This window comes from Dermacentor silvarum, chromosome 3, assembly GCF_013339745.2.
Source record: "Dermacentor silvarum isolate Dsil-2018 chromosome 3, BIME_Dsil_1.4, whole genome shotgun sequence".
Lineage (NCBI taxonomy): Eukaryota > Metazoa > Arthropoda > Arachnida > Ixodida > Ixodidae > Dermacentor > Dermacentor silvarum.
This window is the reverse complement of record NC_051156.1, coordinates 62,251,674-62,277,674: the sequence shown is the minus strand read 5'-3', so window position 1 is coordinate 62,277,674 and position 26,001 is coordinate 62,251,674. Positions and strand designations below refer to the sequence as shown.

The 26,001-nt window shown below is 46.6% G+C and overlaps 1 protein-coding gene across 1 annotated transcript in view; it reads right to left on the bottom strand.

Annotated features, from left to right (window-relative positions):
* Positions 1 to 22: 22 nt before the first annotated feature.
* The window catches only part of LOC119444426 (arylsulfatase B), a 41,791-nt gene continuing 15,812 nt past the window's right edge, over positions 23 to 26,001 (bottom strand). The window contains exons 4-8 of the mRNA XM_049664587.1: positions 23,456 to 23,568; positions 22,473 to 22,583; positions 15,760 to 15,885; positions 1,630 to 1,756; positions 23 to 270 (exon numbers count right to left, since the gene is read on the bottom strand). Of these exons, the coding sequence (XP_049520544.1) occupies positions 23 to 270; positions 1,630 to 1,756; positions 15,760 to 15,885; positions 22,473 to 22,583; positions 23,456 to 23,568 (725 nt within the window). The remainder of the gene's footprint in view (positions 271 to 1,629; positions 1,757 to 15,759; positions 15,886 to 22,472; positions 22,584 to 23,455; positions 23,569 to 26,001) is intronic.

Sequence of the window (26,001 nt, the reverse complement as noted above, 5' to 3'; positions counted from 1 at the left end):
GGGAAGCCAGTCGGTGAGTGCATCAGCTGGTGGGCACCTGCTGTGCGTCCAGAAGTTCGGGAGTCCAGAGGAACCCGGCCGCACGGATTGCGCCCTCCCAGAGGGTGCCCTTGCCCCACGCAGAGGCCAATTCATGCCCCGTTGGAGACGGGGCCCGTCGGAGCACCGCCGTTGTCGCTGCTGAAAACAATGATGGTGTCGCGCAGCATGGACGCCTCTTCCAACGCTTCAGGACGATACCGACGGACTGGTCCAGAGCATCCGTCATTCCTGTCGATCTAGAAAGACAGTAGACACATTTTCAATTTGTCTTTGCACACATGGGGACACATCGGCGTGCCAAATGCCCACTTTGGGGCGAGTCAGCGAGAGCGTGAGCTACCTTAGTGCACAACGAGTGTGACACGGCGTATGAAGACAGTGATTGAAAATGATACAGTAACCAAGAACAAGATTGCTGCTTCTTGGGCGAGTTAGAATTAATATTATGCCGGGATAAGCTATAACATGCGGGCGCCTTTGTGTGTGCATACTGTGCGACGCACAGTAAGGATAGGATGGCCAGATGCAACAAGCTAAACAGTGAAGAGGTGGTAGTGTCGACGAGGTTTGTACAAATGGTGCGATGTCTAAGGCGAGAAAGAGAGAGAGAGCACTAAAAAATAAGAGAAATCCTACTTATCAAAAAGATAGAAATTATTCTCTTCTGGTAAACGTTCTGTAATCCAGATGTCATAGTCGTTTTTTGAGAACTAATTATATTCAGAAGAAAAATATGTCATGCAAAACATTTCATTGTCATTGCGTATGACAGCATATCGTAACAATATTTGGGGTTTGTTTCTACGTTTCTGAGTGGTAATATTTCATTGGATATTATACCCTCGTATGCTACTGCAAACGTCAAGGATGCCATAATTGCCTAATTTCAGTATGCCACTACATGCCGCCTCCGGTTCAATAGATATTCCACATCCGTCGCATCTGCTGCGAGAAGTGCTCGTCGACGCTTTAAGCACTATATCTAGTACGCATACCCGAATACCTAAGAAAGGGCCCGAAGGGAGGGTTGGGGAGGGTTGGCGGAGGGCAGTCATCGCCGTATCTCAATTTATAAAGCATCCCACGCGTCATGCGGACATAAGGGGCACGGCTCTCACCGTCGGCGAGTAGTCTTTTAAAAATTTCCACGTTTTTTTAGAGGATATGAAACTCGCGGCAAATTTAATTTACTGCATAATTATTTGTACAGTTCTGTGAAAACGAATTCCCGGCTATGCTTTCATGGGCTTGATTTTTTTCTGGCATGATACGAGGATACATCGGCATGCCTCGCACCGACAGCTGCCACACAGAGCCCGGGGCCACCTTGAGTTTTGGTTGTGCTTTGCTATATGTAGTAATACGTGTCACCAGTAAAGCCTGAAGTGCGCGGGAACAAAAGACCACGTGGGCGAACGCCAGCACAGCCACAGCGGCATCGTAAAGGAGGGCAGGCGAACGCCAAACGATTTCTCCACGGCGTTGTGTCCGGAGCCTCGAGGTTGTGACCTCCCGAAATGCTTATGCACTGGATCCAAACCTGGCGCTTAACAAGATAATTGCTTGCCAATAAAACCGCGGAGTTACCTGCGTAAACCCTCCTGACGTCATCGTCGATGTACGGAAACTTGGCCACGTTCTCTCTGGGAGCTTCAATCGGTTCTGGGCCGACGCCGCCGTGCGTCGCCTGATGCGCCAAGTACAGAAACAATGACTGCGCGGAGAAGGGGGTCAATTAACTTCGGCAATTAACCGCGCAAAGTCCAAAGGAAAATTAAAACATGTTCACCTTTAATTGTTTCTCATCATGATGGGTGCATTTGTAACAGAACAGTGAAATGTTTATTGAGTACATAACTGATTAGCATACTAAGGAATTAGTACTCTGTTAGCTGAAATATCCACTACTGAAAACTTGCTTTAAAGCATCAAAAAATCTTTTATATACTTAGCACCAGATAATGAGACCACCATTGCAGTTTCAGTTCAGTTTCAGTTTAATACTGCCGAAAAGTATACGTTACAAATGTGGATTGTACATATATACACTGGCGGGACCCGGAGTCAACAGACTGTTAACAAACCTCTCGTTAGTAGTATCTAGAAAACCCTAATACATGCAGCAATTATACCTGACCTTAAAAACAAAAAAACAATACACGAAAAACACGTATTGTTGATGGTAATAGCTGACACACGTAAAGGAGAGCATCTTTTAATGACACAATACAGTTATCAAAAACAGTAATCGGTGGAATATTACATTTAGTAGAAAGCTTTACTGATGTGTTAATCTGTAAAAATCAGATGCTACCTTAAGATAATAAGGTAAGGAATTTCATAGTAATGTGGCTGGAAAATTGGTAGTAAATTTCCCGTAATTAGTACTAGGTTTTGGCAACAAGTCCGCGCAACTAGAAGCCAATCGGGCGGACGTGGAGTGAGTAAACGGGCTGATAGTAGTTAAAAGGAATGGAAGCTTTCCGCAAACATATTTACGTCCAAGGAATCCAAATGAATATTTATTTAGATTTTGGACAGATAAAAAACCATGAGAACTGAGCAATCGGGATTCGTCTGGCGTGTAGCTGCCTAGGTGTGATAATTTACGTATGCTGCAGGGGGAATAAATGTGTGGAATAGGCGTTCCACCATGACGATATGCAATAGTTAGTGTAGATGTGAATGACAGCGTAGTAAAGCGAGATGAGTGCTGTCGCATTACAAAAATTGCGAAGTTTTAGCAAAACTGTTGCGTGAGGGTTTCTTCCTTGAGCCGCGCACCATCAGAATTGGAGGACGTTTAAGCTTCGCCTTTAAAACTGGAACGCGATAGCATTCATAAATCCCTGGCTGCTTATCAGGCTTTTTTCTCGCATATTCAAATTACAATCCGAAGCTAGAGAAATCATAAAAACGCTATCATGTCTGTATGTTTTAGTTATGTCGTACTTTACAATTTTTCTGACGGATTTTACTTTGAGAAATTCAATTTTTGTTCACTAACCCCTTGCGCCACGCGGAGGGCCTGTGTGGTGGGTGTGGTTCGGGATGAATTTCTCCGCCACAGATGCCACGGACGCCGATGCTTACGCCGAAACCGACGCCGACGCCAGATTTTCTGAGACACGGGGCCCTTAATGCTGTGGCGCTAATATTCATAAGTCAATGATTCGCAAACTTTTCTAGTGCGTGACCCCGTTTAGTAGTACCAATTGGTACTACTAAAAGGGGTCACAATCTAGAAAAGTTTGCGAGACACTAAGCTTATGGTGTTAGCATATTGCTAAAACTTCGCAATTTTCTAACCAACCAAGACTCCCCCTCCCCCCCCCCTCTCCCGCTTATAAGCCTTCTACAAATTTAATTTTTTCAATAACGCAGGTGCATGTATATTTGAGTTCACTTACAATACATAAACCAGAGCACAGAGAGCTTCCGTATATACAGGATGTCCCAGCTATCACGCATTGCGTTTTGAATAAAAAAACTGGCCATTCTACGCGAAGATAACCAAGGGCATATTGCTCACAGTCGAGTAGAGTAGCTGCGCGTAATATCTTTGTTGGTGCCATTCAATTTAATAAGTATTTGTAATTAACTAATTTCTGAATTGCTGCTCCGAATGCCATGCTGCCAATGAAGAATTTAAGGAATGTGAAATAAACAATTAACTGGCACGATTTCAGTCGGATACGTTTTGTTCGTTTGTTTTCCGGCTCACAAAGCGAGCCTGCGAAAATTGAAAAAAAAAAAAAGTCACAGTTTCGCCCTAAGGGCGAAGCAATGAATGCGATAGCAACACAGCAATGTCATACGAAGTAAGGTGAGCGGCTTTGGTAGCAATATGAATTGTAGTAAACATTAGCTGATTAAGTAAGCAGGTGTGCTGCGGCGTAAGTAGACCGACATGAAGAGAGACTCGATGACCACGAGAAGGCGCGTGTGAAACGGTGGTGTTGATGAGAAGCGCTTCCCGTGGGCAGCGCGTGCGAAGGGACACACCTGTAGCGCTGCACTGCCGATCCGGGCAGCATTACATGTGTAGCGTGCGTTGGAAAATGTGGCCCGACTATTACTAACTGAATGAACAAGCGTGGTGTGAGCGCGCACAAACAAACGTGAATAGATCACACTGAATGACTGCAGACGACTGTCAAAACGCTGGCAGCAAGCCCATACGCTGCAGCGGGCGAATGTACGTGCGGTCTATCGCTTCGACAGAAACTGAGCGGCGAATGCACAGTGCATAAAGGTCAGAGCCGTGTGGAGATAAGAGACGGTGCGGGCGAGCGACGAGCGCGGTTGTTGGCAGAGTAGAAGTGGCACAATGCTTACGCGAATACTTAGACAACTTACTGAGGAGTTTCTGCGTGCATTTTTCAGGTAAAAAAAACGTGCCTAAAATTTTAGGTGTTTATTTAATGTGATGTCAAGAAACAAAACGCTTTCAGTAGGATAAAGTGGGCTGGAGTCAAATGTTAACGATCGCGTGCCTGAAATATATGCTTATTATCATCCAAGCCCTGAAAAAGAAATTGCATTGCACCCAGCCAATTCACACCATTAACCAATCGTTTAGAGACAAAATGAAACGCAATTTCATCGATGTCTATAGGCCTTTTCAGAAACCGACGTTTGAGTAGCGCCATTGCCCGACAAGGGCGACGTCCAGCGTCAGAACATGCTATGCCGCCATTTTGGACTGTGGACCTTGCGAGACCAGGCTGGCCGCACTTTGGTTGTGTGATCTTCGCCGGATTCGGAAACAATCGAATTATTTCGATTGTTTTCTTCCGCTTCGCTTGTCTTGTGCTGCATGACTTGTTACATGTTTCACGGGTTCGCGTGAGCGCTCAGTATGAAGTGCAATGGCAATAGAAAGCCCAGTCAGTGTACGACCCATGTGGCGTTTCGTCGTCGGTAGCGGCCGCAGCTGCGTCTGCTTCATCGGGACCTGGAGTGCTAATCAGCGGTATTTTAAGTGCGAAACACTTTAGGGGCCCGGGATGTCGGTGCCCGTTGCGCGTGATGAGGCCCGGGCTGTCGACGTCGGCATCCGTCGCGCGTTTAAGTGCGAAGCACTTTAGGGGCCCGGGCTGTGGGCGTCTGTCGCGCCTGATCACATCCGGGCTGTAGCGCTACTCCAGCACCGGCGCATAACTGCTTCGCACTTTCCCAGGTTTCTCGTTAGTGGAGCTGCATTTCTTACCCCAATCTTTGCTGCTCGCGAATGTAATATATATATATATATATATATATACATATATATTCACTTTTTTCAGTAATTCCACTCTGTGCACGCGCAGTTTTCCGTTTACGTGTTCGTTGTATTCTTTTTTACTTTGTATTTTTTTTCTTGTCTCTTTTCACCCTTACGGCAAAAAGGTATAAATTGACCTCTGTATGCTTGTAGACGCACTCGTGATGAAGGCCGGACCCCGGCCGAAACGTCAGTAAAGTCTTGTTATGTTTTTCCTACGTGCTTCTATTTTTTGAACTACTTCTGTGCCGGCTCCGGTTACTCTTTACTTCACTGATATATATATATATATATATATATATATATATATATATATATATATATATATATATATATATATATATATATATGTATATTTTCATTGTTATTACTAGGCACATGTGACTGTAGTCGTCGATTGAATCTGATCACCATTAGGTTTTGCAGTTGAAGGTTACCTCATTTAGCGAAAGCAGGCGCGTACGCAGCTGTCTGGCAATGCTTAGAAACAGGCGTCGGCGGCCAGCCGACGCGTGTCAGCGGTTGGTAGATATGCGGTGGTTACTCCATACGCTTCCGACGCAACTCAGCAGCTCAGTCATGCAAAATTTATTGAATCTGGTGCAGCGCAGGGTGCTTATAGCCAAGTGCCAAAGCAGAAGCGTGGAACTCGAGTAGCGCGGTACCTGCGGCGAACTGATATACAGCCCAGGTGCTAGATTTCGAAATTACCTTTATGTGCAGGGCCGCGCAGGGCGCGTGTGAACGCAGAGACAATGTTTTCGCGGACACAGGGGCTGCATACATGTTCCATATGGCACGATTTTTCCACATCGTTGCGAAGTGTATTTACCGACTCTTGCAGAATGCTTCAATTTGTCTCATACAGGTGTCACCCGGCCACGTTTGATCGCGATCCAGCCCAATCTGGATCGAAATGTTCGACCACGATTGACTCCCTTCCGCAGATTGAGCAAAGAAGCCAATCGCGCCCGAGAAATTAGATCCAGATCGGGCTCGATCACGATCGGAAGTGCGCAGTGTGACCCCCGTATTAGGCACTGAAATGAAGTCATGTTTGAAAGAACACCGAATAACAAATAATAACAAACATACGAGAAAATATTGCATCCAAGAGCTGACAATTCTCGCAACCTATTGGGAAATATGCCGAAAAGGGTTTACCAAAATGCATTATTTTATTGATGTGTGTATTGGTTCACATTAGACTGAAATGCCAAGCCGTCAGGTGATGCAGGAAACCGGTGAAGCGTGAACATACCACATCGTCAGTGGTCTCGCGGAGTGCTGTGTTGTGGACACACTTAGTCCCCAAAATCGTTATTTTCCGCTGGTTGTTCGTGCACCCGTAAACTGCACAGTGCTGGCCTGTAGCCTTTTGACCAGCACATATGCCATTATTTACGAGCTTAAGTGATTAGTGACAAAAATAAACGGAAACATCGAAGCAAAGCTACCACTCCGCAATGCAAGCCCAAGGCAAGCGCACAGTCCAGACCGAACAGGCAACACTGACAAATACTCTCCACGCCAGACCATCGGAAGCGCCCTCGTGAAAACGTCTATTGACCCTTATCGCGGAGCAGTTTGTTTTAGAGAAACGAGATGGCGCTGAAGGCTACGCGCCATACGTCTCCTCAGCGACCACACACGAATACGAAACCATTACCGCTTCTACCTTGCTTCTGTGCGATTAGCTGTCGGAAACGCAACTGTGTTTTCGCTAACACACTGTGCTCCAATCATGCTAGATTGAATCTTGTGGATTGAAGACGTGTGCAGTAGTTGGCTGCAAAAATAGTGACTGGCATGTTAAGGAATGGAATGAACCTGTGTGGCCAAGTTCGCGGACCGCTGCTGCAACTGTCAGAACGTGTTACCGGCACTTCGAGATGTACGGCTTTCTTCGAGGATGCAGAAATTTGCTCATCCGCCAGCCTTGTATCGCTAACCTTCAAAGAAAGGGCTTCATCCCCAGAACGTCGGCAAGAGTGAGTACCACTCGTTAAACAATGACAAATGGAGTATAGCGCCGCTTCCTGTCATAGTAAGTTTCGCGCGCGTTATCTATACACATCTGTCCCAAATGGCAGGAAAAGTTACGCCCACTCTATCGCCGACGTATCAAGAATAGGTGAATGGGCGCACACTTGAATATATGCGCACTGTATAAGCACAATAAATGATGGACTACACCGATGGCGCACGAATGGTCGAAGCTGAATGTTTCGTGACGGGCCAAAAGAGTAAGCGAGTTACTAGCTGTAATATATATTTGCTACAAAGTATTACAATGTACAAAACAACTATGTTTCAAGCCTTGTGCGCAGCAAGAACAAATATATCGGGATTGAGCACACCCGCGAGCGATTAGGCAGAAAATAATCAGATAGTGGCTGAACCGAGGAACTTCACTGAGTCAGAAACTGACAAGCCGCTGCTTCAAAATATTTGCCGAATAAAGAACAATAAGCAAAACACACTAATCCTGATTGAATTCATGAGCGGAATATTTGGATAGCTGGGAGTACATATTTAGCCCCGCTTATAGGAACGGCGCTGCTTGCACCGTCTGGACATGGCTTAATCAGCTCCGAAAGTGCTTGCGCATGTTCTCTGAAGCTGTGATCAAAGCTTCGTGTCGTCCACCTAGTCCGGTTAGTGCGTGACTAAGTCGCCAAAAAAATAATGCATCGTCTACGATATCTCCGAAAACAGAGGTTTTCTAAGCCGCGCCAGCGTCATACACTTCCATTGTAAACAAGGAGGCAACGGAGGCAGTTGAGGCAAGCAATGAACGGGTCACCACGTGATCAAACCTGGCAGCGCCCACGGGATCGCCGCGAAAAGGGTCAATAGCACATTTTGCTGTCCAATGCGCAACAGCGACGTCGCTGTTTTGATAGGCTCCTACTTCTGCTGGGACGTCATAACCGGGAAGGTTAAAGCAGTGAAATCCGGCGTGAAGGTTGCTGAAACAAGACTCGTCTGGAAAGTTCCCGGTCCGACACAATCCATCAGGCAAACTGGCAATAGCTTCACCGTCATCGCATTGGGCTCGTGTACAGGAAGTTTATATGCGACTGCCTAGCCAGTTGCCCTGGACGACAGCAAAGATCAGAATTAATCCTGTGACGCTTCCGCAGTTACATGATGCGCGTAAAATTCGACAGTGGCGGTCGAACGTTGCAGAAACGACGGGGAAGCCTCTCTAAGACGAGCATTTCTGGAAATAGGAAGGAGCGCAAAAGAAAAGACAAGTACTTTTCGAAAAGATGTTCAAGTCAAACCGTGAGCAAGGTTATGAATAACACTGCCGCCAATCGACCGGCTACAACGACGGAACGAACAAACTCGGCCTTCGAACGTTTGTCCCCGAGAAGAAAACGAAACTGTTCAAAAAAATTGAACTGTCGCACTTCATTGAAGTTGGAAGCAAAACATCTGCAAGTGTTTGCGAGGAACATATCGCGACTTTCGTTCTTCATTCAGACCCTATTCACTGCTGAAACACTGAAACAGAAATCCTGAAAGAACATCGAGTTTGCACGAGATTAGTTCCGTGCCATGACGTACGGTTAGTACGTGAGTAAGTCGCCAGAAAAATGTTGCACCCATACCTTAAATCTGTTCTAACATCTTTCTAATATCTTTCAACGCTTAAATGCAACGCTTAAAGAAGAGATCAAACAGCTTAGGGCAGAAAACACGAAGCTACAGCAACAAAAAAAAAAAAATGTCGCAGTTTCGCCCGAACGGCAAAGCATCGATTGCGATAGCAAATTAGTAGAGAGCTATTCGGAGTAGGGATAGTAGATTTATGGGGTGCATAAACTTGGACACATTGGCTTACTAACTGAAATAACAATCGTGGTGTCAGCGCGCACAAGCAAACAATGAATAGATCACACTGAATGACCGCAGACAACGACTGTCGAAACGCTGGCAGCAAGCGCAGCCAGCCGCTGCAGCGGGCGAAGAATCGTGCGGTCTATCGCTTCAACGGAAATTGAGCGGCGAATGCACACCGCATAGAAAGTTCAGAGCCGTGTGGAGATAAGAGACAGTGCGGGCGACCGGCACTGCCAGGCAAAGGGCAGAGAAGTTCTTGGCAGAGGAGAAGCTGCACCCCCCCTCCCCCCCTCTTCCCGTTTCTTGCTTACGCGTGGGAGATTGACTGGCAAGATACGCCTTTGGTGCCGGAGCACAGCGCTGCCCCGCCTCCCTCCCTGCCATACCCCCTCGGCTTTTCGCGCGACGATCGCGTTTGCTTTCCACCGTGCGTTCGCTCTCCGTGATAGCGTGCGTCCTCCGCTCGCGCCGCGGCGACGATTTTATCGCCCTTGGAATCTATACGGAACCTCACGGCGACGGCGACGACGACGGCGACGACGACGGCAGAAATCCGGTTGAAGTGTCCATATAATTGCTATCGCAATAAAAAGAATAGCAACGTACCCTCCGCCAGTAGGACGCCGACGCCTAGTCGAGCTCCAACACCTGTTCCTGTACAAGCGAACGGGGAAGCGCCACCACACAAAAGGAAGGCGCAAGAAATGGTTGAGGAAAAGAGCGACTTTACAATATTTGAGCGAGGTTATGGGAACGTTTAAAGAAATGTTTGATGGGATACAGCAACAAATCGCAAACATGTATGCAGAGATTAAACAACGATTCGATGGATTAGAGAATAGAGTAGCGGCACTAGAAAGCATACCAAAGGATATTCGGCCGACAGGCTTGGGACCCGTTAAAAGCAAACCGTATAGCAGACCGACTGCGGTGGAAAATAGCAAGGCCACCAGGGAAGATCAGATAAATCAACATGGCACCGCGTAACCAATACGCGATTTGGCAATGGAACTGCCGCGGGTATCGTCGCAAGCGAGGAAACCTGCAGCAGTTCATAACAAGCAAGAAGCCGCCACATGTCATCCCCTGCAGGAGACCGGGGGGGGGGGGATGGCAAAATTATCGCGTTATAAATCTTAAAGTGCTTCCGGCCAGAAGGCAACCGTCACGACGCTGGTACACAGAAACCTCTTGGCTGTCCAGCACGATACTGGAATGCGAGGCATAGACCACGTCCTTATAAAGAAGCGGGAAGTCTATTTATTCTGAACATATACAGTCCACCCCGGCAAAAGCCGAAATTCGGTCCACTCTTCCGCAAAACGTTGAGCGTAGCCGACAAACAGGCGCTAGTCGTCGTCGGCGATTTTAACGCGCCACACGCTGCTTGGGGATACAGCTTAGGGAACAGTAAGGGCCGAAGCCTATGGGCAGACGCTCAGCACGAAAGACTAACGCTCATAACTGATCCTCAAGCACCCAGCAGAATAGGAAACAGTGTAAGCAACGACACGACACCAGATCTCACGTTTACAAAAAACTTAGTAGATTCTCGATGGAAAAACATGCAGGAAAACTTGGGTAGTGACCATTACATCGTCGTCACAACGGTACAAGCAGGCGCAAAGAAAAAGAGGGGTAGAGAACTGAAACTTGTAGAATGGGACTCTTTCCGCAAAATCCGAAAGGAAGATGCGGAAGAGAATATAACGGACATCGACAAATGGGCAGAGAAACTGCAACAAAGTGTTAAACGAGCTACTAAAACTGTTCCAAAAGAGGCAGGGATAGAGGAGATGGATAGCAGATTATTGCATATGTGGGAAGAGAAAGGTAGTGTGCTGAAAATGTGGAAAAGGCGAAAACATAATCGGAAATTAAGGAAGAGAATTGCGGAATTGGACAAGAAAATCGAAGTTTATGCGAATAGGTTAACCCAACAAAATTGGGAAGCCACGTGCAATTCGATGGAGAGGCAAATAGGTATGTCCAAGACCTGGAATATTCTACGATGCCACGATGCCTCTTGGATGCCGAGAGTACAAAAACTGTACAAAGACATGATTTACAGAAGTTTGCACACAGCTACGCACGTAAAGAAGAAGAGCTCTTTGGAGAGCTCCAAAAGATGTACGTTGGAGATGCGAATAGAGAACGACTCCCGGATTACAGCGGCAATGAGAATCCTGATATCGATGCCCCCATTACGGAGGCAGAAGTCAGATATGAACTTACCAGACTGAACCCGAAATCTGCACCAGGGCCTGATGGGATAACCAACAAAATGCTCAGAAACCTCGACGGTGAATCCATCCGAGGTCTCACAGACTACATGAATAAGTGTTGGGAGCAAGGTGACATTCCAAGTCAATGGAAAGCATCCCAAATAATCTTTATACCGAAGCCTGGAAAGAAACTACAATTCTCAAACTTAAGGCTCATATCGCTAACATCCTGCGTCGGTAAACACATGGAACATGTGGTTCTCACACCCCTCACGAGATACATGGATGATGGAGGACCTTACCCACATAGCATGGTTGAATTTTGACCAACGTTATCGACGCAGGATATTATGCTCCAACTGAAACATCACATTATAGATGCGGGCGCCAAAACTCTAGACACCAAGGCGATACTAGGGCTCGATCTAACAAAGGCATTTGACACTGTCACGCACAAGGCAGTACTACAATATCTCCAAGAGCTGGATGTAGGACGTATAACATACGCGTACATCAAAGACTTCTTGACGGATCGTACGGCAAAGATTACAATTGGGGGAACCAAATCGGAGGAGATCAAACTAGGTAATAGGGGTACTCCGCAGGGGTCGGTCCTATCCCCCTTTCTATTGAACGTGGCAATGATTGGTACTCCTGCGAGACTCGAAAAAATAGGACTCGGACACAGCCTATACGCGGACGACATTACCCTCTGGGTGGCGGCTGGAAGCGATGGGCATATGGAAGAGATCCTCTAAACAGCAGTAAACACGGTCGAAGACTACATCAGAGACAAGGGACTGCGATGTGCCTCCCATAAATCAGAACTTCTGCTCTATAGACCCACATGCAGAGGTCGAAAAAGCATTAAGGAAAGGCTGGACGTTGTGGTCACAGTAGAAGGCACCAGGATACCGATAATGGAGAGCCTAAGAATACTGGGACTCCGCATATCCGAAAACGGTCATAATGGAGAAACCATTAGACTACTGGATAATAGTGTTCACCAAACAATTAGACTAATAAAGCGGATATCCAACAGGAACTATGGCATGAAACAGCACAATCTTATTCGATTAATATAAACATTCGTAATCAGTCGTATTGTATATAGGGTCCCTTACCTTAAGCTCTACGCTGCGGAGAAAGCCAAGATAGAATGTATCTTTGGAAGGGCGTATAAGCAAGCTTTGGGACTTCCAGCAAATACGTCAAACGACAGGTTGCTAGCACTCGGCGTGTCCAACACATTAGACGAACTTATTGAGGCCCAGAGAGTGGCGCAGTATGAAATACTTACGCACAGTTTGACGAGCAGACACATCTTGGACGACATCGGAATATCCTACGAAGCATAGCACGGATTGCGGGGAGACATCCCAAGGAAAATAAGGGAACATCTCTCAATACTCCCAATCCCCAGAAACACGCACCCGGAGTTTCACGAAGATAGAAGAATCGGAAGAGCGAGAGCTCTCCACAAAAGGTTCAGTAGTGCTAGGGAGGTGGTCTATGTGGACGCGGTGGAGTAAACAAATAGAATATGTTGATAGTTGCTACCAGTCTAGAGGGTGACTCCAGAGTTAGTGGCACTGCAAAAACAGGAAAGGCTGAGGTGGCGGAGGAGGCTGCTTTAGCACTGGCAATAGCCTCCACGGAGGCCAACAACATAGCGACTCCAAGACCGCCGTCAAGAACTATGCTAAAGGAAGAATCTCGCCGGAAGCGCTAAGAATTTTAGCCAACTTTCGTGCAGATCGAGATGTTTACATTATATGGGCGCCCGCACACTCCTCCCTTCCCGGGAACGAAATAGCGCACAACCTGGCTCGAGAACGGACGGACCGAGCAGGCGACACGCAAATACTGGGAACGGAGAGAGACCGGATGACCGGCTTTACCGAGATCACCAAACACTATAAATTGGGCAGGGCCCGTTTCCCCCCGGCACACTCCTCGCTAAGTAGACGGCAAGCGACATCATGGCGCTTGTTGCAAACAGAAACATATCCAAACCCGGTGGCCTACCATCGTTACTATCCAGAACTTTACAGTGATAGATGCAGATTCTGTCAAGAAAGGGCGGATTTACAACATACGGTTTGGGCTTGTACTGGGACACCCGCACAGAATAAAACGCACAAGACCAGAGAGCAGTGGGAGACCGCGCTGCTCAGCTCTGCACCGGAAGACCAACTTAAGGCAATCCAGCAGGCCGAAGATGCCGCCAGAGCCGAAGGGCTGGAGGTCGTCATCTAGGTCTAGGTCTCACAAATCTGCTACACAAATAAAGTTTATTCCTCCTCCTTCTCCTCCTCCTTCCATACCTTAAAGAGCATATCACATCTGATTATTAAAGCAAGCATGTTGAGAAACTACAGAGAAGGCATAAGGATGTAATAAACAAAGATCGTGCACCTGACGAGTCCTGCAAGATGATTTGCCAGTTGTAATATCAGGAGGGCAACCGACAGCAGCTTCACCAATGGCCGGGAAATGCGTATAGGAACTTCGTCCTCTGGCATATGAACAGCATCGCCGTCATCGTTCAGCGCTGCTCCTCGAGCAGCGGGAGCTCACTATGGAGTCACCATTCAAAGTCATCCGACATGACGGTCGCTTTGTACATCATGGTAGTGTTCGCAACTATTACAGGTCAAACGGATGCCAGACTGTCGTAAACAAAACATAGAAGCGTTCCTCAAAGTAAACACACTGTGAAACATCAGTCATAATGACGGCAAAATACTTTGATATCTCTATTCCAAGCATTTGATCGTTAAGGTGACGGCAGAGATGCCGAAGCTGTGGCGCTGGCATCGCGTAGCCGAGCGCCGGCCGGCAGGGCTCCAGGGTTTTATGAAGTATTACGGGTGTACTACATAGAATTTCTCACTGAAATTACAAGAGGGAACTATGGCTCTGTGATCATTCAACTACCATAGAAATGATGATTGGCACATAGATTTCTCTGATCTTCGTGCTTGTGGCTTCGGACGTTCTTGTGGCTTTGTTTACTCTATTTACCTGCCTTTATTGCCGTGAATGTCGAAGCAATGGTACATTTCAAAGCGCAGAAGGCAATCAGACCCCACGCACATGCATAAGTATTACAGTGAACTGCTGCATCTATAACTCAATATTTTCTGACAAATGAGCAGTTACTAATGTCAGGAAGCTGTTGGAAGGTAGAAGGAACAATTTTAGGTGAATTGACGTACTAAACATTATTCCCGTGCTCGCTGAACCACCACGCTTGCAGCTTCTCTAGACACTATACTGACACCAGAATTCCTTCAAGCAATTTTTGTAGGAAACTACGGCGTACTGCACACGATAACCAACAAAAGCGCGTGTTTATACGGCAATTAGGTTTCTTGCTCTTCTTGTTGGTAAATCATCTCCCGCTTGTTCACGTCTATAGCAACGTCTTCTCGCTTGTCAAATTTGATGAAACTTTAGCTTGTCAAAATTGATGAAGAGATGGCCGTCAAAGTATATCCACAGTGAGAGATTGTGGAGCTCGCTAATTGTAACATTTCGTCTAAAAATGTTCTGCGGAAGAGTGAAAATGTTCAAGCTAACCCCGATGAGTATATATACTTTCGATCATAACCTATCAACAAGCATCGGTAGACTGTCTTTTTTGAGCATTATCCTAATAGATTGAAGGTGTGAGCTTTATTATATGACTGTAATACAGGATTCCATAAAGTTGCTAAAACATTGCGCAAATATTTCAGCGGATGTAAATTATAGCCGTTAGATTTACTCTGTATTATAAATTGAACGTATTGCCTCCCAGTCTGTAATGCTGTTTGAATGAAGAGGTGCAAGCCCGCCTGATATAATAATTGGAAGCTTGGCTTACAAAACTTCTTGCTCATGAGCGAATAGGTATAAAGATCTGTGGGATAAGCCTCTACCTTGTAAGCTTCTAGAATATTGTATTGTGCAGCCCTCATTCTTTGAGAGAGCCATATCATATGGTGAACGTCACTGTAGATATGCTGCGGCAGAACCCTTTCGACCCGGGATTTGGTGACAAGATATGTATTTTCATTAAGTAAAAGGCATAGTTCAGCACCAGTACAGATGGAGAAAATAGGCCTTTTTTTCGTTAGAAAACGGGCGAACTTGCTCGTCAGACTTTCATGACTGAAACTACTTTCTAATATAGCAATGATGTTTACCTAACAGTGTAATAGCACAAGGTCTCGACATGCTCGTAGAAAGTTATTAACCCTTATTTTTTCCCGGATAGGTGATTTTGGCGCAGCTTTTTACCCAGGGCCGCTACTGCATGCTCTTAGGTGATTTAGAAACACATAATTTACCTGTTGCTGGGAACGTGACAAAAGAGAAATGCGTGCCCACCTTTGATTTGTCCCTGTTGGCAATAATAGATTTGGCTCTTGTCGTAAACAGCGTAGTCGAATATGTGCCATTCTCAGTCTTCAGGGGATCCGTGTTGTCCCAGAAGTCAAGGCCCTGAAGGGCATCCTGGAGCATCAAGGATCAAACACAAACAAGTCCAGGAACATTATACCTTTCCCCACAAATGTCAAAATTTGTACTGTCAAGTACTAGGGCTACAAAAAAGTCACAGTTTCGCCCGAAAGGCGAAGCATCTATGGCGACAGCAAATTAGCGGACATATATACGAAGTAAGGATAGTAGTTTTCTTGGTCGTATAAACTTGTAAACATAGGCATACTAACTCAATGAACAAGCATGGTGGGACGCATGCACAAGCAAACATGAACACATTTCACTCGATGACCGCGGAAACGCGTTGTCAAAGTGCTGGAATCTGAAAGCGCGGCCGCGACCGAATTGACCTTCGCGCTGCGTCTCGCATCAACGCGAACTAAGCTGCGAAAACAGCGCACAGCGAACAGTGCCCCTGACGCAGATGGCTTTGCAGATACAGCGGCCCGCCCGGGCCGCAAGGCTCCAGGGGGAGGATTCTGACGGAGGAAGGGGGGGGGGAGGGGGTTATACACCGGGCGGCCCCGACGGCCGCGCGCGCCCGCGCGGGCCGATGTATCTTGAAAGCTAACTTCGTCGGGCACACAGCCTGCCGCGCGCTTTGTTTTCACGGCAGCCCGGATTAACTCGTATAACCATATCCCATCATTACTCAGCCGAGCTTGTTCCGACTCACATTCACAAAGATTCTACTCAGTAGAGCTTGCTCTGACTCAAATTCCCCAAAATCATACTTAGCCGAGCTTGCTCTAACTCATAGTCATCAAAATTGTACTCAGCGGAGCTTGCTTTGGCTCATACTCACCAAAATTATACACACCATAGCTTGCTCTGACTCTTATTCACAAAGATTCTACTCAGCCGAGCTTGCTCTGACTCATGTTCTCAAAGATTCTATTCAGCCTAGCTTGCTTTGACTCATATTCACAAAGATTATACTAAGCCGAGCTTGCTCTGACTCATATTCACAAAGGTTCTACTCAGCCGAGCTTGCTCTGACACGTACTCTCAAAGATTCTACTCAGCCAAGCTTGCTCTGACACATATTCACCAAAATATACTCAGCTCAGCTTTCTCTGACTCATATTCACCAAAATTATACTCAGATGAGCTTGCTCTGACTCATATTAATCAAAATTATACTCAGCTGAGCTTGCTCTGACTCAAATTTACAAAGATTCTACTCAGCCTCATGGTTAGGTCCAAGTCTTAGTGAGCCGACGTTTGAGTGAGTTCACCGAGCTATGTATACATTACATTATATGACCTGTGTGGTGCATAAGCAAACATTCTATATGAGTACGTGTTGTATCGGATGAAATAAGGACAACTGTACACATTGCACTTAGTTTTATAGAATTTAATTGACCATTCCGTGAAAGCTTCGCGTCATGTCGATTCCAGCAAGTGCATTGGATCTGCATCATATTTTTTGCCAATGCTGCTGGCTATCTTGGTCATTACTGGGTGACCACATTTTGTACATTTCAACACAAACTTGAATAAATGAATGCGGTGCAATGTAATAATAAAAAGATGCTCGCATCACTGCAAGTACAACAATCAGAACATGATACAAACACGCGCACGTAACATGCACACAAATGCTAAATATATGAACAGACAGCATCAGTTGGCCGCCGCCTATTGCAAAAAAATAAAAAAAATAAGCACAAGCCAACGTTGTTATGGGACCACGCATAATTATTCCCCTTGCCAGGTACATGGGCTATAGGAGAAACACACGTGTAACCCAGCAATTACCTCGAGGTAGCAGCTATGGACGCTGCTACATTCGCAGCTGGCCACTGAGCCACTCAAGTGTGTTCAGTCTTTGCTTGTATTCGGTAAACCTTTTATTGCCTACATGTGGATTCTCAGACTTGCAAAGTTAAAAAGCTATATTCCATTCTTGTTCATGAAGAAAGCTCATGCAAAAGCTTAGAGATATTGTCAGTGCCCCTCACTTTCCCTCAGAACATTCGTAGTATGTTACTGAGATTCAAGCAGCTTTTCAACAGCAAGAAAGGGAATCGGCTTCCCCTGTTTTCAGCATTGGGTTAATGCAGCAAATGCAGGGAGGCATGAAGTTTTGCTAATACAATCGGTTCGGGAATACCAGATTAGATTGTACCTTGACGATTTCCTTGCACTTTCTTATCTAGTTTGAAATGGCTGCTATTGGCATGCTCTATCATTGGTGTAATACCGGTTAAGTGCATGACTAGCTTAACAGATTGGGATGCTGGTTTCATTTCCAGGAAAAGAGCCATAGCACCTGCTCCAGTTGCACATCTTTTTGATTATCTGGGGTTTTCAGCCTCACTTTTAAGATAATGTGCTGTAGTAGGTAAAAGCACACGAATACTATTAGCGGGTAGTTTCGATAGCTTCTTACTTTACACTTGCCACTATGAATACAAAATTTTAGCGTTAGATTTTGTTATTAAACAAACAAACGTACTCCTAACAAGGTATTTAATGTTAGCCGTGCGGCTACGCGGCTGCGCTACGTACTGCAGCATACTAACTTAAGCTTCTTGATACAGATTCACAGCACAATAACAGCGCGAGAAACAGGACGAGAAAGTAGACGACTCCCATGTCTGCCAGAATGCTACGATACTACGTACACAAGTGCCTGCAGCTCCTAAAAATTGGGGTGTCGGGTTTCACGTCTTTCGATTTATTCAGAGAGGACTTGTATACATAATTACAGCACACGCTCCGCACCGGACGAACCAGGCTGGCGCTAAGATTAAAGCTTACAACACAAATTCAGTTCAGTAATTACACAGATCATTTGCGGCTTCCTTCAGGGGTAGACGTGGCCTTTTGGATTGGTGCATGCTGCTAAGTATGGTGCAAGAATATTACTAGGAGCAGGGACCACTTATGCGAAATTACAGGCAATATACACACATCCTTTCTTCAGAAGCTGACGTTAAGCCGGGGTAGCGCGAGGGTCTGTGCGTTGACATGACGACTTCGCTGCAGCCGATTTCCGAATACTGCGTATGTGATGACCACAGCAATATGGGCTTGTTAATAGGTCCTCTTATAATTTGTTGTATCGCAGGAAGAACGACACGGACAGAATAGACATACGAGACAGCGAACAGCGCTGAATGACCAGCTGCGAACAGCTGTTTACGTCCGCCATGTCTCCTCGCTATAAACTTCATAAAGCGCTGCTTCGCACTCTAAAACAAATTAAGCTTTGAAGCCTTTTTAAATCCCAAAACATGCGTATTAAATTTGAAAAATTATGCCAGGTATGCCACAAAGTTTCGCAGCAATTACCCTAGGCCGCGCACCAGCTGCATTGTTGAAATCGCAGTCATGTGAAAAGAACCCTCTAAAAATCGCATTGCGACGCGTGCGACGGCATCGATTTTCGTCGCTCCAGTCGTAGCATGTCAAACAGCCTTTAGACGTTATACGGAACCTCACGGCGACGGCGATGGCAACGACGACGGCGACGACAAAAATGTGCCTGTAATGTCCATATTATTGCTGTCGCAATAAAAGAACACCGCTATCTGCCGAACGGGACGAAACAATTAGGAGCCCTCAGTCACAGCATTGTTACAGTTGTTATAGACACGATAAACAATAATAGTAATAAGACAGCACGGGGTCTGTGGGATCCTTCTTGTAACATGTTTGTCAAGTAGCTCTGTCGTCTTTTTTGTAATTGTGAACCAACGAGCTCGTCAGTCAATCCTTGGAGCACTAACTGCGTTAGGCACGTTGTTATCTCTCTTTTGCCACAGACGAACAGAATCATGTGCTTGCGGTCGCTTGTGGGATAAGTTCCACACTGACCTGGTGGACTAATTGTGAAAAAGCCAGAAAATTTTAGGGTTCTTTTGTAGCACACTTGTTGGTTACGAGTGAACGCAATGATCGGGACAGTCCTTAAAAAGCGCATCACGTTTTACCAAGTGACCTTGGTTAGAAACTTATTCTCGAGTAATATAGACTCTAATGAGCGTTTAGCAAAGTACAGCTCCCTTTCTGCGAACGCGACACTGCACGACAATGAAAATTTCTCGATGATTCCTGGACAGCCGTCTACAACATGGTGGGCTTTCGTCCGTCCCTGTCATCTCAGGACGTCATGAAACTCATTAAACACCAGATCATCGATAGGGACACCAGAGACATCAGGGGTATCCTAGCACTGAATCTTAGGAGCGTCTCCCCCCACGTCATCACTTGTTTCCCGCCCCACATGGGACCTCAGGTCTCCACCGTCGTTCCCAACGCCAACGAGCTGGCCCACGCCCGCGCGCGCGAACTCATCCACCGCGCCGGGGAAACGCCGCACGAGGGCGCGGACGCGGGGTTCCAGCGCCAACCTTTCCCTTTCCCCACGAACCACTTACAAGGACTCGCTCCACACGTTTAACGAGATTTAAAAGCGCTATCAGCTCGGCAGGAGGGTCTATCCCCCGCCCCACGCCAAGCTCTCCAGGCCTCAGTCTTCCACCCTTCGCATGCTGCAGACCGGGTCATATCCCAGTCTAGCCAGGGTCAGTACGTACGCGGACTCGTTCGAGCCCGATTGCCCGGATTGCGGCGATCCCTTCTGCACTTTAGAACACATCCTCTGGCGATGTCCCTCGTTACGGGACCACGATAATCTCACCACGGAATCTCACCACGGAGAAGTGGGTGGAGGCGCTCAAGAGCTCCGACCTCACCGCTCAGCTACGGGCTGTCCAGAGGGCCCACGACGCGGCGGTCAGGCACGGCCTGCCCGTCCCCACGTGGGAGCGGCCCGCGGTGGCTCCTCCCCCGTAAGGGGTTCTCGGAGTCGCTCCTCAGGACCTAAAATAAAGTTCACTGCCTGCCTGCCTTCTTGCGGCAAGGAACTGATCGAGGCACTCACACTCGTGAGCATTCGAGCAGACATACAGGACACTTCGTTAAAAAATATTCACTCTATAATCGTACAGGCTTGCTATAGAGCGCAGTGATACCTTCAGTCGAGAGGTGGCGCTGTCATCCACTTTTTACAGCGAAGCTGTCTATGGCTAGGCCATGGCGTCCGCATGGAAAAACTATCATCATCAGCAATGGCTCGAGCGTCGTCATCTTCCACAGCTGTCTCCGTCACCGCTCTCCATTCCAGCGTAGAATTTCACTTCTCTTCTGTCGTCGTAATGGGGAGGCCGCGTTTACGGGGGTATGGGCCATTCATTGTCTTACGTGACGGACATGTTTAATAGAGGTTATACGCGAATATGTGTGCGTGTTTATCGTCACGATGAATACCGATCAGGACAATAAAGATGTTCTTACCTTTGTGCAAAGTGAGGAAACAAGCACAGCGCATACGAAGCTACCAGCAGTCAGCGCGCTTTGTCCACATCGCAGATCGCTTTGAAGATGAGGTCCGCTGTCGCCGCGCACATTCCCGCTTCTGTTCACGACGGTGTTCTTCGCGAGCGCGCTGTTCTTCCGCAGTCTTCACCACACGCGGTCTACCCATAGCATGGGCGGAAGGGAACTGATAAAGTTACGTGGTTTGCCTATAAAGCCGGTGACGTCAAATCGCAATCCATACTAAACAGCGTCTATTCCGGGTTTACTTGTTTTATTACGATATGTTTTTTACATCACAATATGTTTTGACACTTCTCGCGATTACACGCAGCTGGGGCATACCCGGGGGTTCTCTTTTATCACCGTCTTTATTACCTGGATCGGCTGGTCGTGAGCTCTGGGGTGGCCGCCATCTTTATTGCCTACGCGCACAAACCGCCACAACCTAGCTATAACAGCTCCGCTGTAAAAATTCTTGAGCCATTCTACTTTGTGAAGGTGGATGACCAGCGAGGCTGTTTAGCGCACGACACAGAGGTGACACATAATTTTAAACAAAGGTACGAACATATTTATTGTCCTGATCGGTGGTCATCGTGACCATAGGTATGCACATACATTCGCGTATCACCTCAGTTATTAAATCTTTCCGTCACGTAAGACAATGAATGGCTCATAACCCTTAAGTAATGGCTCATACCCTCGTAAACGTGGCAACCACATTACGAAGACAGAAGAGAAGTAAAATTCTACGCTGGAATGATCAGCGGCAACGGAGCCAGCTGTGGAAGAAGAGGACGGCGCTCGAGCCATTGCTGATGATGATAGTTATTCCGCGCGGATGCCATAGCTTAGCCATAGACAGCTCCGCTGTAAAAAGCATGGGTTGTTCAGAAGTCCGCACTTCCGGACGACTGCATCATATGTTTAGGTAATGTATAGTTGTTCACTATGCTATTAGACAGTTCTCAAGTAAATTCTTTTCTGCATCTTTGCTTTTCGAATTCGTACTCACCGTGGGGAAAATAACATAGCTTCACAACTACTTTGAGGGAAGATTTGGCGACCAAAAGCTCGAACCGTTACAAATAGTTAAGCGTGGTGTTTATCGGGTTGCACCGATTTGACGACTTCCACCCCGGCCTCGGCTCTTTTGCTTTTATCCGATGGTGTTTTACCGCTTTCTCGGTTACAAGGGGAATTACAGGTAAACTGTCAGTGCAGTAGAGTTCGAAGCTTAGCATGAACCACATAAACAGACTCACCCATTTCAGCACATGAGTGTAATAATCTGTCGGACCGACGTGCATTCCGAGGAAGCTGTTGAAGCCACGGTAGGTTGGAGTGTAGTTGAAGCTGAAGTATCCCAGGTGCCACTGGAATTAGATCAATAAGACCGCTATTTCAGCACTCCAGTCGGCAACCAGAGTGTCGAATGATAGGCTGAATTGAGGATAGAAGCAGATACACTTTATCACATTGTCCCCAGCTTTATGAGATTGTCCATGTGGTCTGGAGGAAGCATATATGCTTAGAGCCCCGTTCACAGCGCGACCGGCAGTCTCACACGTGGGATATGAGCAGCGTCAGCCCCCCATAAAGCAAGAATGCTCATGAAGCGCAGGCGCGCGGGCTCTTGTTAAAAACGCACCGTCTATATAAAGCGGCGCGGGGGCAGTGTTTGGCCAGAGTCACCCCGGGACCATGACCGCTAAAAGCTGTGAACGAGGAACGGGGTTTTTCTTTTTCCTTGTTAACGAGGCGTAAGCTCGTCCTACCATTGCTTCCTGTACGTTCCTTCTGCAACTGTTTTCGTTACTGTTTCTTTCCCACTCACTTTTTGCACTGTCGGCGCACCATTGACGTAACCATTTGCCTAGTTTTTTGCAATGCCGCTTTGTTGTGAAATGTACACGCGACTTCTGCAAACGCTTCGGTTCGCTATAATAAAAGCGGTCTTTTTTATGCAACTTCTATTCCTCTCCATCTGGTCGGGAGCTCTCGGACCCTTTCTCTCGGGGCAGTGCCCTCAATGTAAACGGTGCACCAAGATTTGTACATGTGTGCGTGAGCTCGTTCAGCCATATGCATGGCTCATCGAAAAATGCCGTAAAATACAAGGAATAAAGAGCCAAATGAGCCTGTTACTACGCGCAAAACACACATTTCCACTACCTCGTTTCTCCTACAGAAGCGCAACAAAACGATACGATGAACCTTATCAGGGAAGCTAAAAGTTACAGTATACCTTTCCCACGATGTGTGGCTCGTAGCCCAACTCCTTGAAATATTCGGGCATGATCTTGATGTCGAGAGGTAGGCCCCCGAGTTGTCGTGGCAGCAGGGGGGTCTCCTGGAAACCTGAGCAGCAAAAGGTTGAGATGTATTTTTAAGCCGGTCACCAAAGCTACTTTTCTGACCTTGAACACGAAGCTTTTTGCAAAAAAATTTATAACGTTGCAGTTATTATTCAGGTGATTGGCTGAACCTTCAAAGCCTCAAATATTTTCCCGCTATACTATGTCAAACGGGTTACCATTCTATATTTAATTTATGGCTTTGCATTTTCCCACGTTCCGCGAAAGAAATTGAAACTTTGCAATTTTACCGGCTTTTGCCGGTGCCGAAACCACCCGAACTATTGACATATTTGAAATATTGGTTATTTTGGCAGTCACATCACTTCGTTGTCTTGCCATACACAACATTTTAACTACTTGATCATGCAATGTGCCTTTGAAAAAAAATGTTGATTGATGGCCTTCCGGCTCAGCTGGGCAAGAATAAATGTTCGCCAAAATGCTAGAGAATTTTTGGGAAAGAAAATAAATGGGGTGAATGGGTCTAGAACATCACCAAGCGCGAGGAAATTTTTCAACTATATCCGTGACGGTTGAAAAAAAATTTGCGTAGTTTGCACTGGAGGCGCAATGCTAAAGAGACAGCGGAGATGATGGGCAATTAGCTGGTCCTGGCTTTTGGGCTATAGGCTAAGCACTACCAAGTCATCCCCAGCATTTCCCGTAATTTATTGATTATTGATCGATTATTGATTAGCTATTGATTGGCTATCGATGGCTCACTAAGTTTAAGTAGTCCAAACCATGCTTAGCTGGACTTAGCCAGGCTCAGCTTCGCTGGTTCACAGGGGTATGTGCCATTGCGCTTGGACCCTTTCTGCACTACCACCAGGATCGGATCGCCAGGATTTTCTGTTTACGCGTCCCGGACTTACGGCTGGCCGAAACAGCTCCGCTGTTAAAAACGCTGGTCGATTTGGCGTGGAACTAACTACCCGTGTGTCAGAAACAGGAGGAGAGAGTTCCATCGCAGATGTTCAGGGAGAGAAGTTCGCATAAAACGCCTAATGCGGGTGCTATTCGTCCGTTGATGGAGCGAAGCGCGTGGTTGCTGGGTCGCACACTTCTCTCGTATGCCTTTGTTCCGTACTACTTTTCAAAGGCGAACTTCACGGAACATAAAGTGGGGGAGAGCTCTTCACGAGTACTCTACCCTCGCTTCATGTGTGCTAGATTCGTCCTTACACCGATGCTGCTCCTGCAGTGTCTGCGCACATATCTAATAAAAAGTGAGAAAATCAAAATAAATATCCACCCATTCCACAAGGGCTTGCCATGTGAAACGCTGCTTGCAATCTCTTTTCATGACATGCATCTGAACATCGATGCTACCCTACAGGATGACGCATACTTTCTTGATTATGAAAAACATTTGATAAAGTCTCCCACCACCCACTGATTTTGAAGCTCTCACGGCTTAAGTTGCAGTCGGATATCTCCAATTAGGTTAAATAGTTGCACAGTGATTGTTGTGAATGTCAGCCTCTCAGAGAACGCTAAGTTTCATAAAACGTCATCTCTTCCACTCGCCGAAACACGGAAAACTACTTGCCCACAAACCAGTCATGCTGTCTATGCATCTGCAGTCTGGATCCCACATCAACGTTATCTCATCGACACACTTGAACCAGTACAAAACTGATTAAAAACTGAAACTTAGTCAGTCTGCCTACTCCCCCCGCCCCCCCCCCCCCCCCCCCTTCCTCAGCGTTACACCACCGAAGTTAGAATCCGGCTTGCCATCTCCCCTACTTTCTCGTCGACGCATCGCTAGTACTTGCCTGTACCGTAAGTACGTACTTCATCAAACAGCGTATACATGACATCCGCATCACGCAAAATCTCACCCAATCAGCCATTAGCCTCAAATTTCCCGCGCACATGCATGCACATCGACATCTCCTGCCTCATACTTTGACGAGCGGCGACAAACGGACGGCCTTCCTCTTGATATTGTTGTCTTCGGCTGTCCGTCTCGATTTTTGCAAAGAGTCTCAAACCGTTAGGAGCCCAGTTGTCGATACACCTGTTTTATTTTACGTCAATTTTGTTTTATTCCACCCATTATGTTATATCGCCGGAAAGAGTGCTTAAAAAATAAACCAAACTTCAAATAGTATTCAATGAATAGCAGGAAAATAAGATATACGCCTAAATGGAGACTAAAGAGAAAACTGATTTCTTCTGTATTAGTAAACTACTCTTCTACGATATAAAAAAAACCCACTCTTACCACGATATCACACATGGTAAGAAAGAAGCGCAATAACAAAAGGCACGTGGCGACGCCTCCTTGAAGTGGCCGCACTAGCTAGCTGTTACGTCATGGATTTTGACAGCGTCTTCTAGGGCCTAGTCACTTCTGTAGTGGTAAAGATAGACTACATAATGTACTAAAGGAACCAAAGATTGAACGTGGTGAGTTTCGGGAATG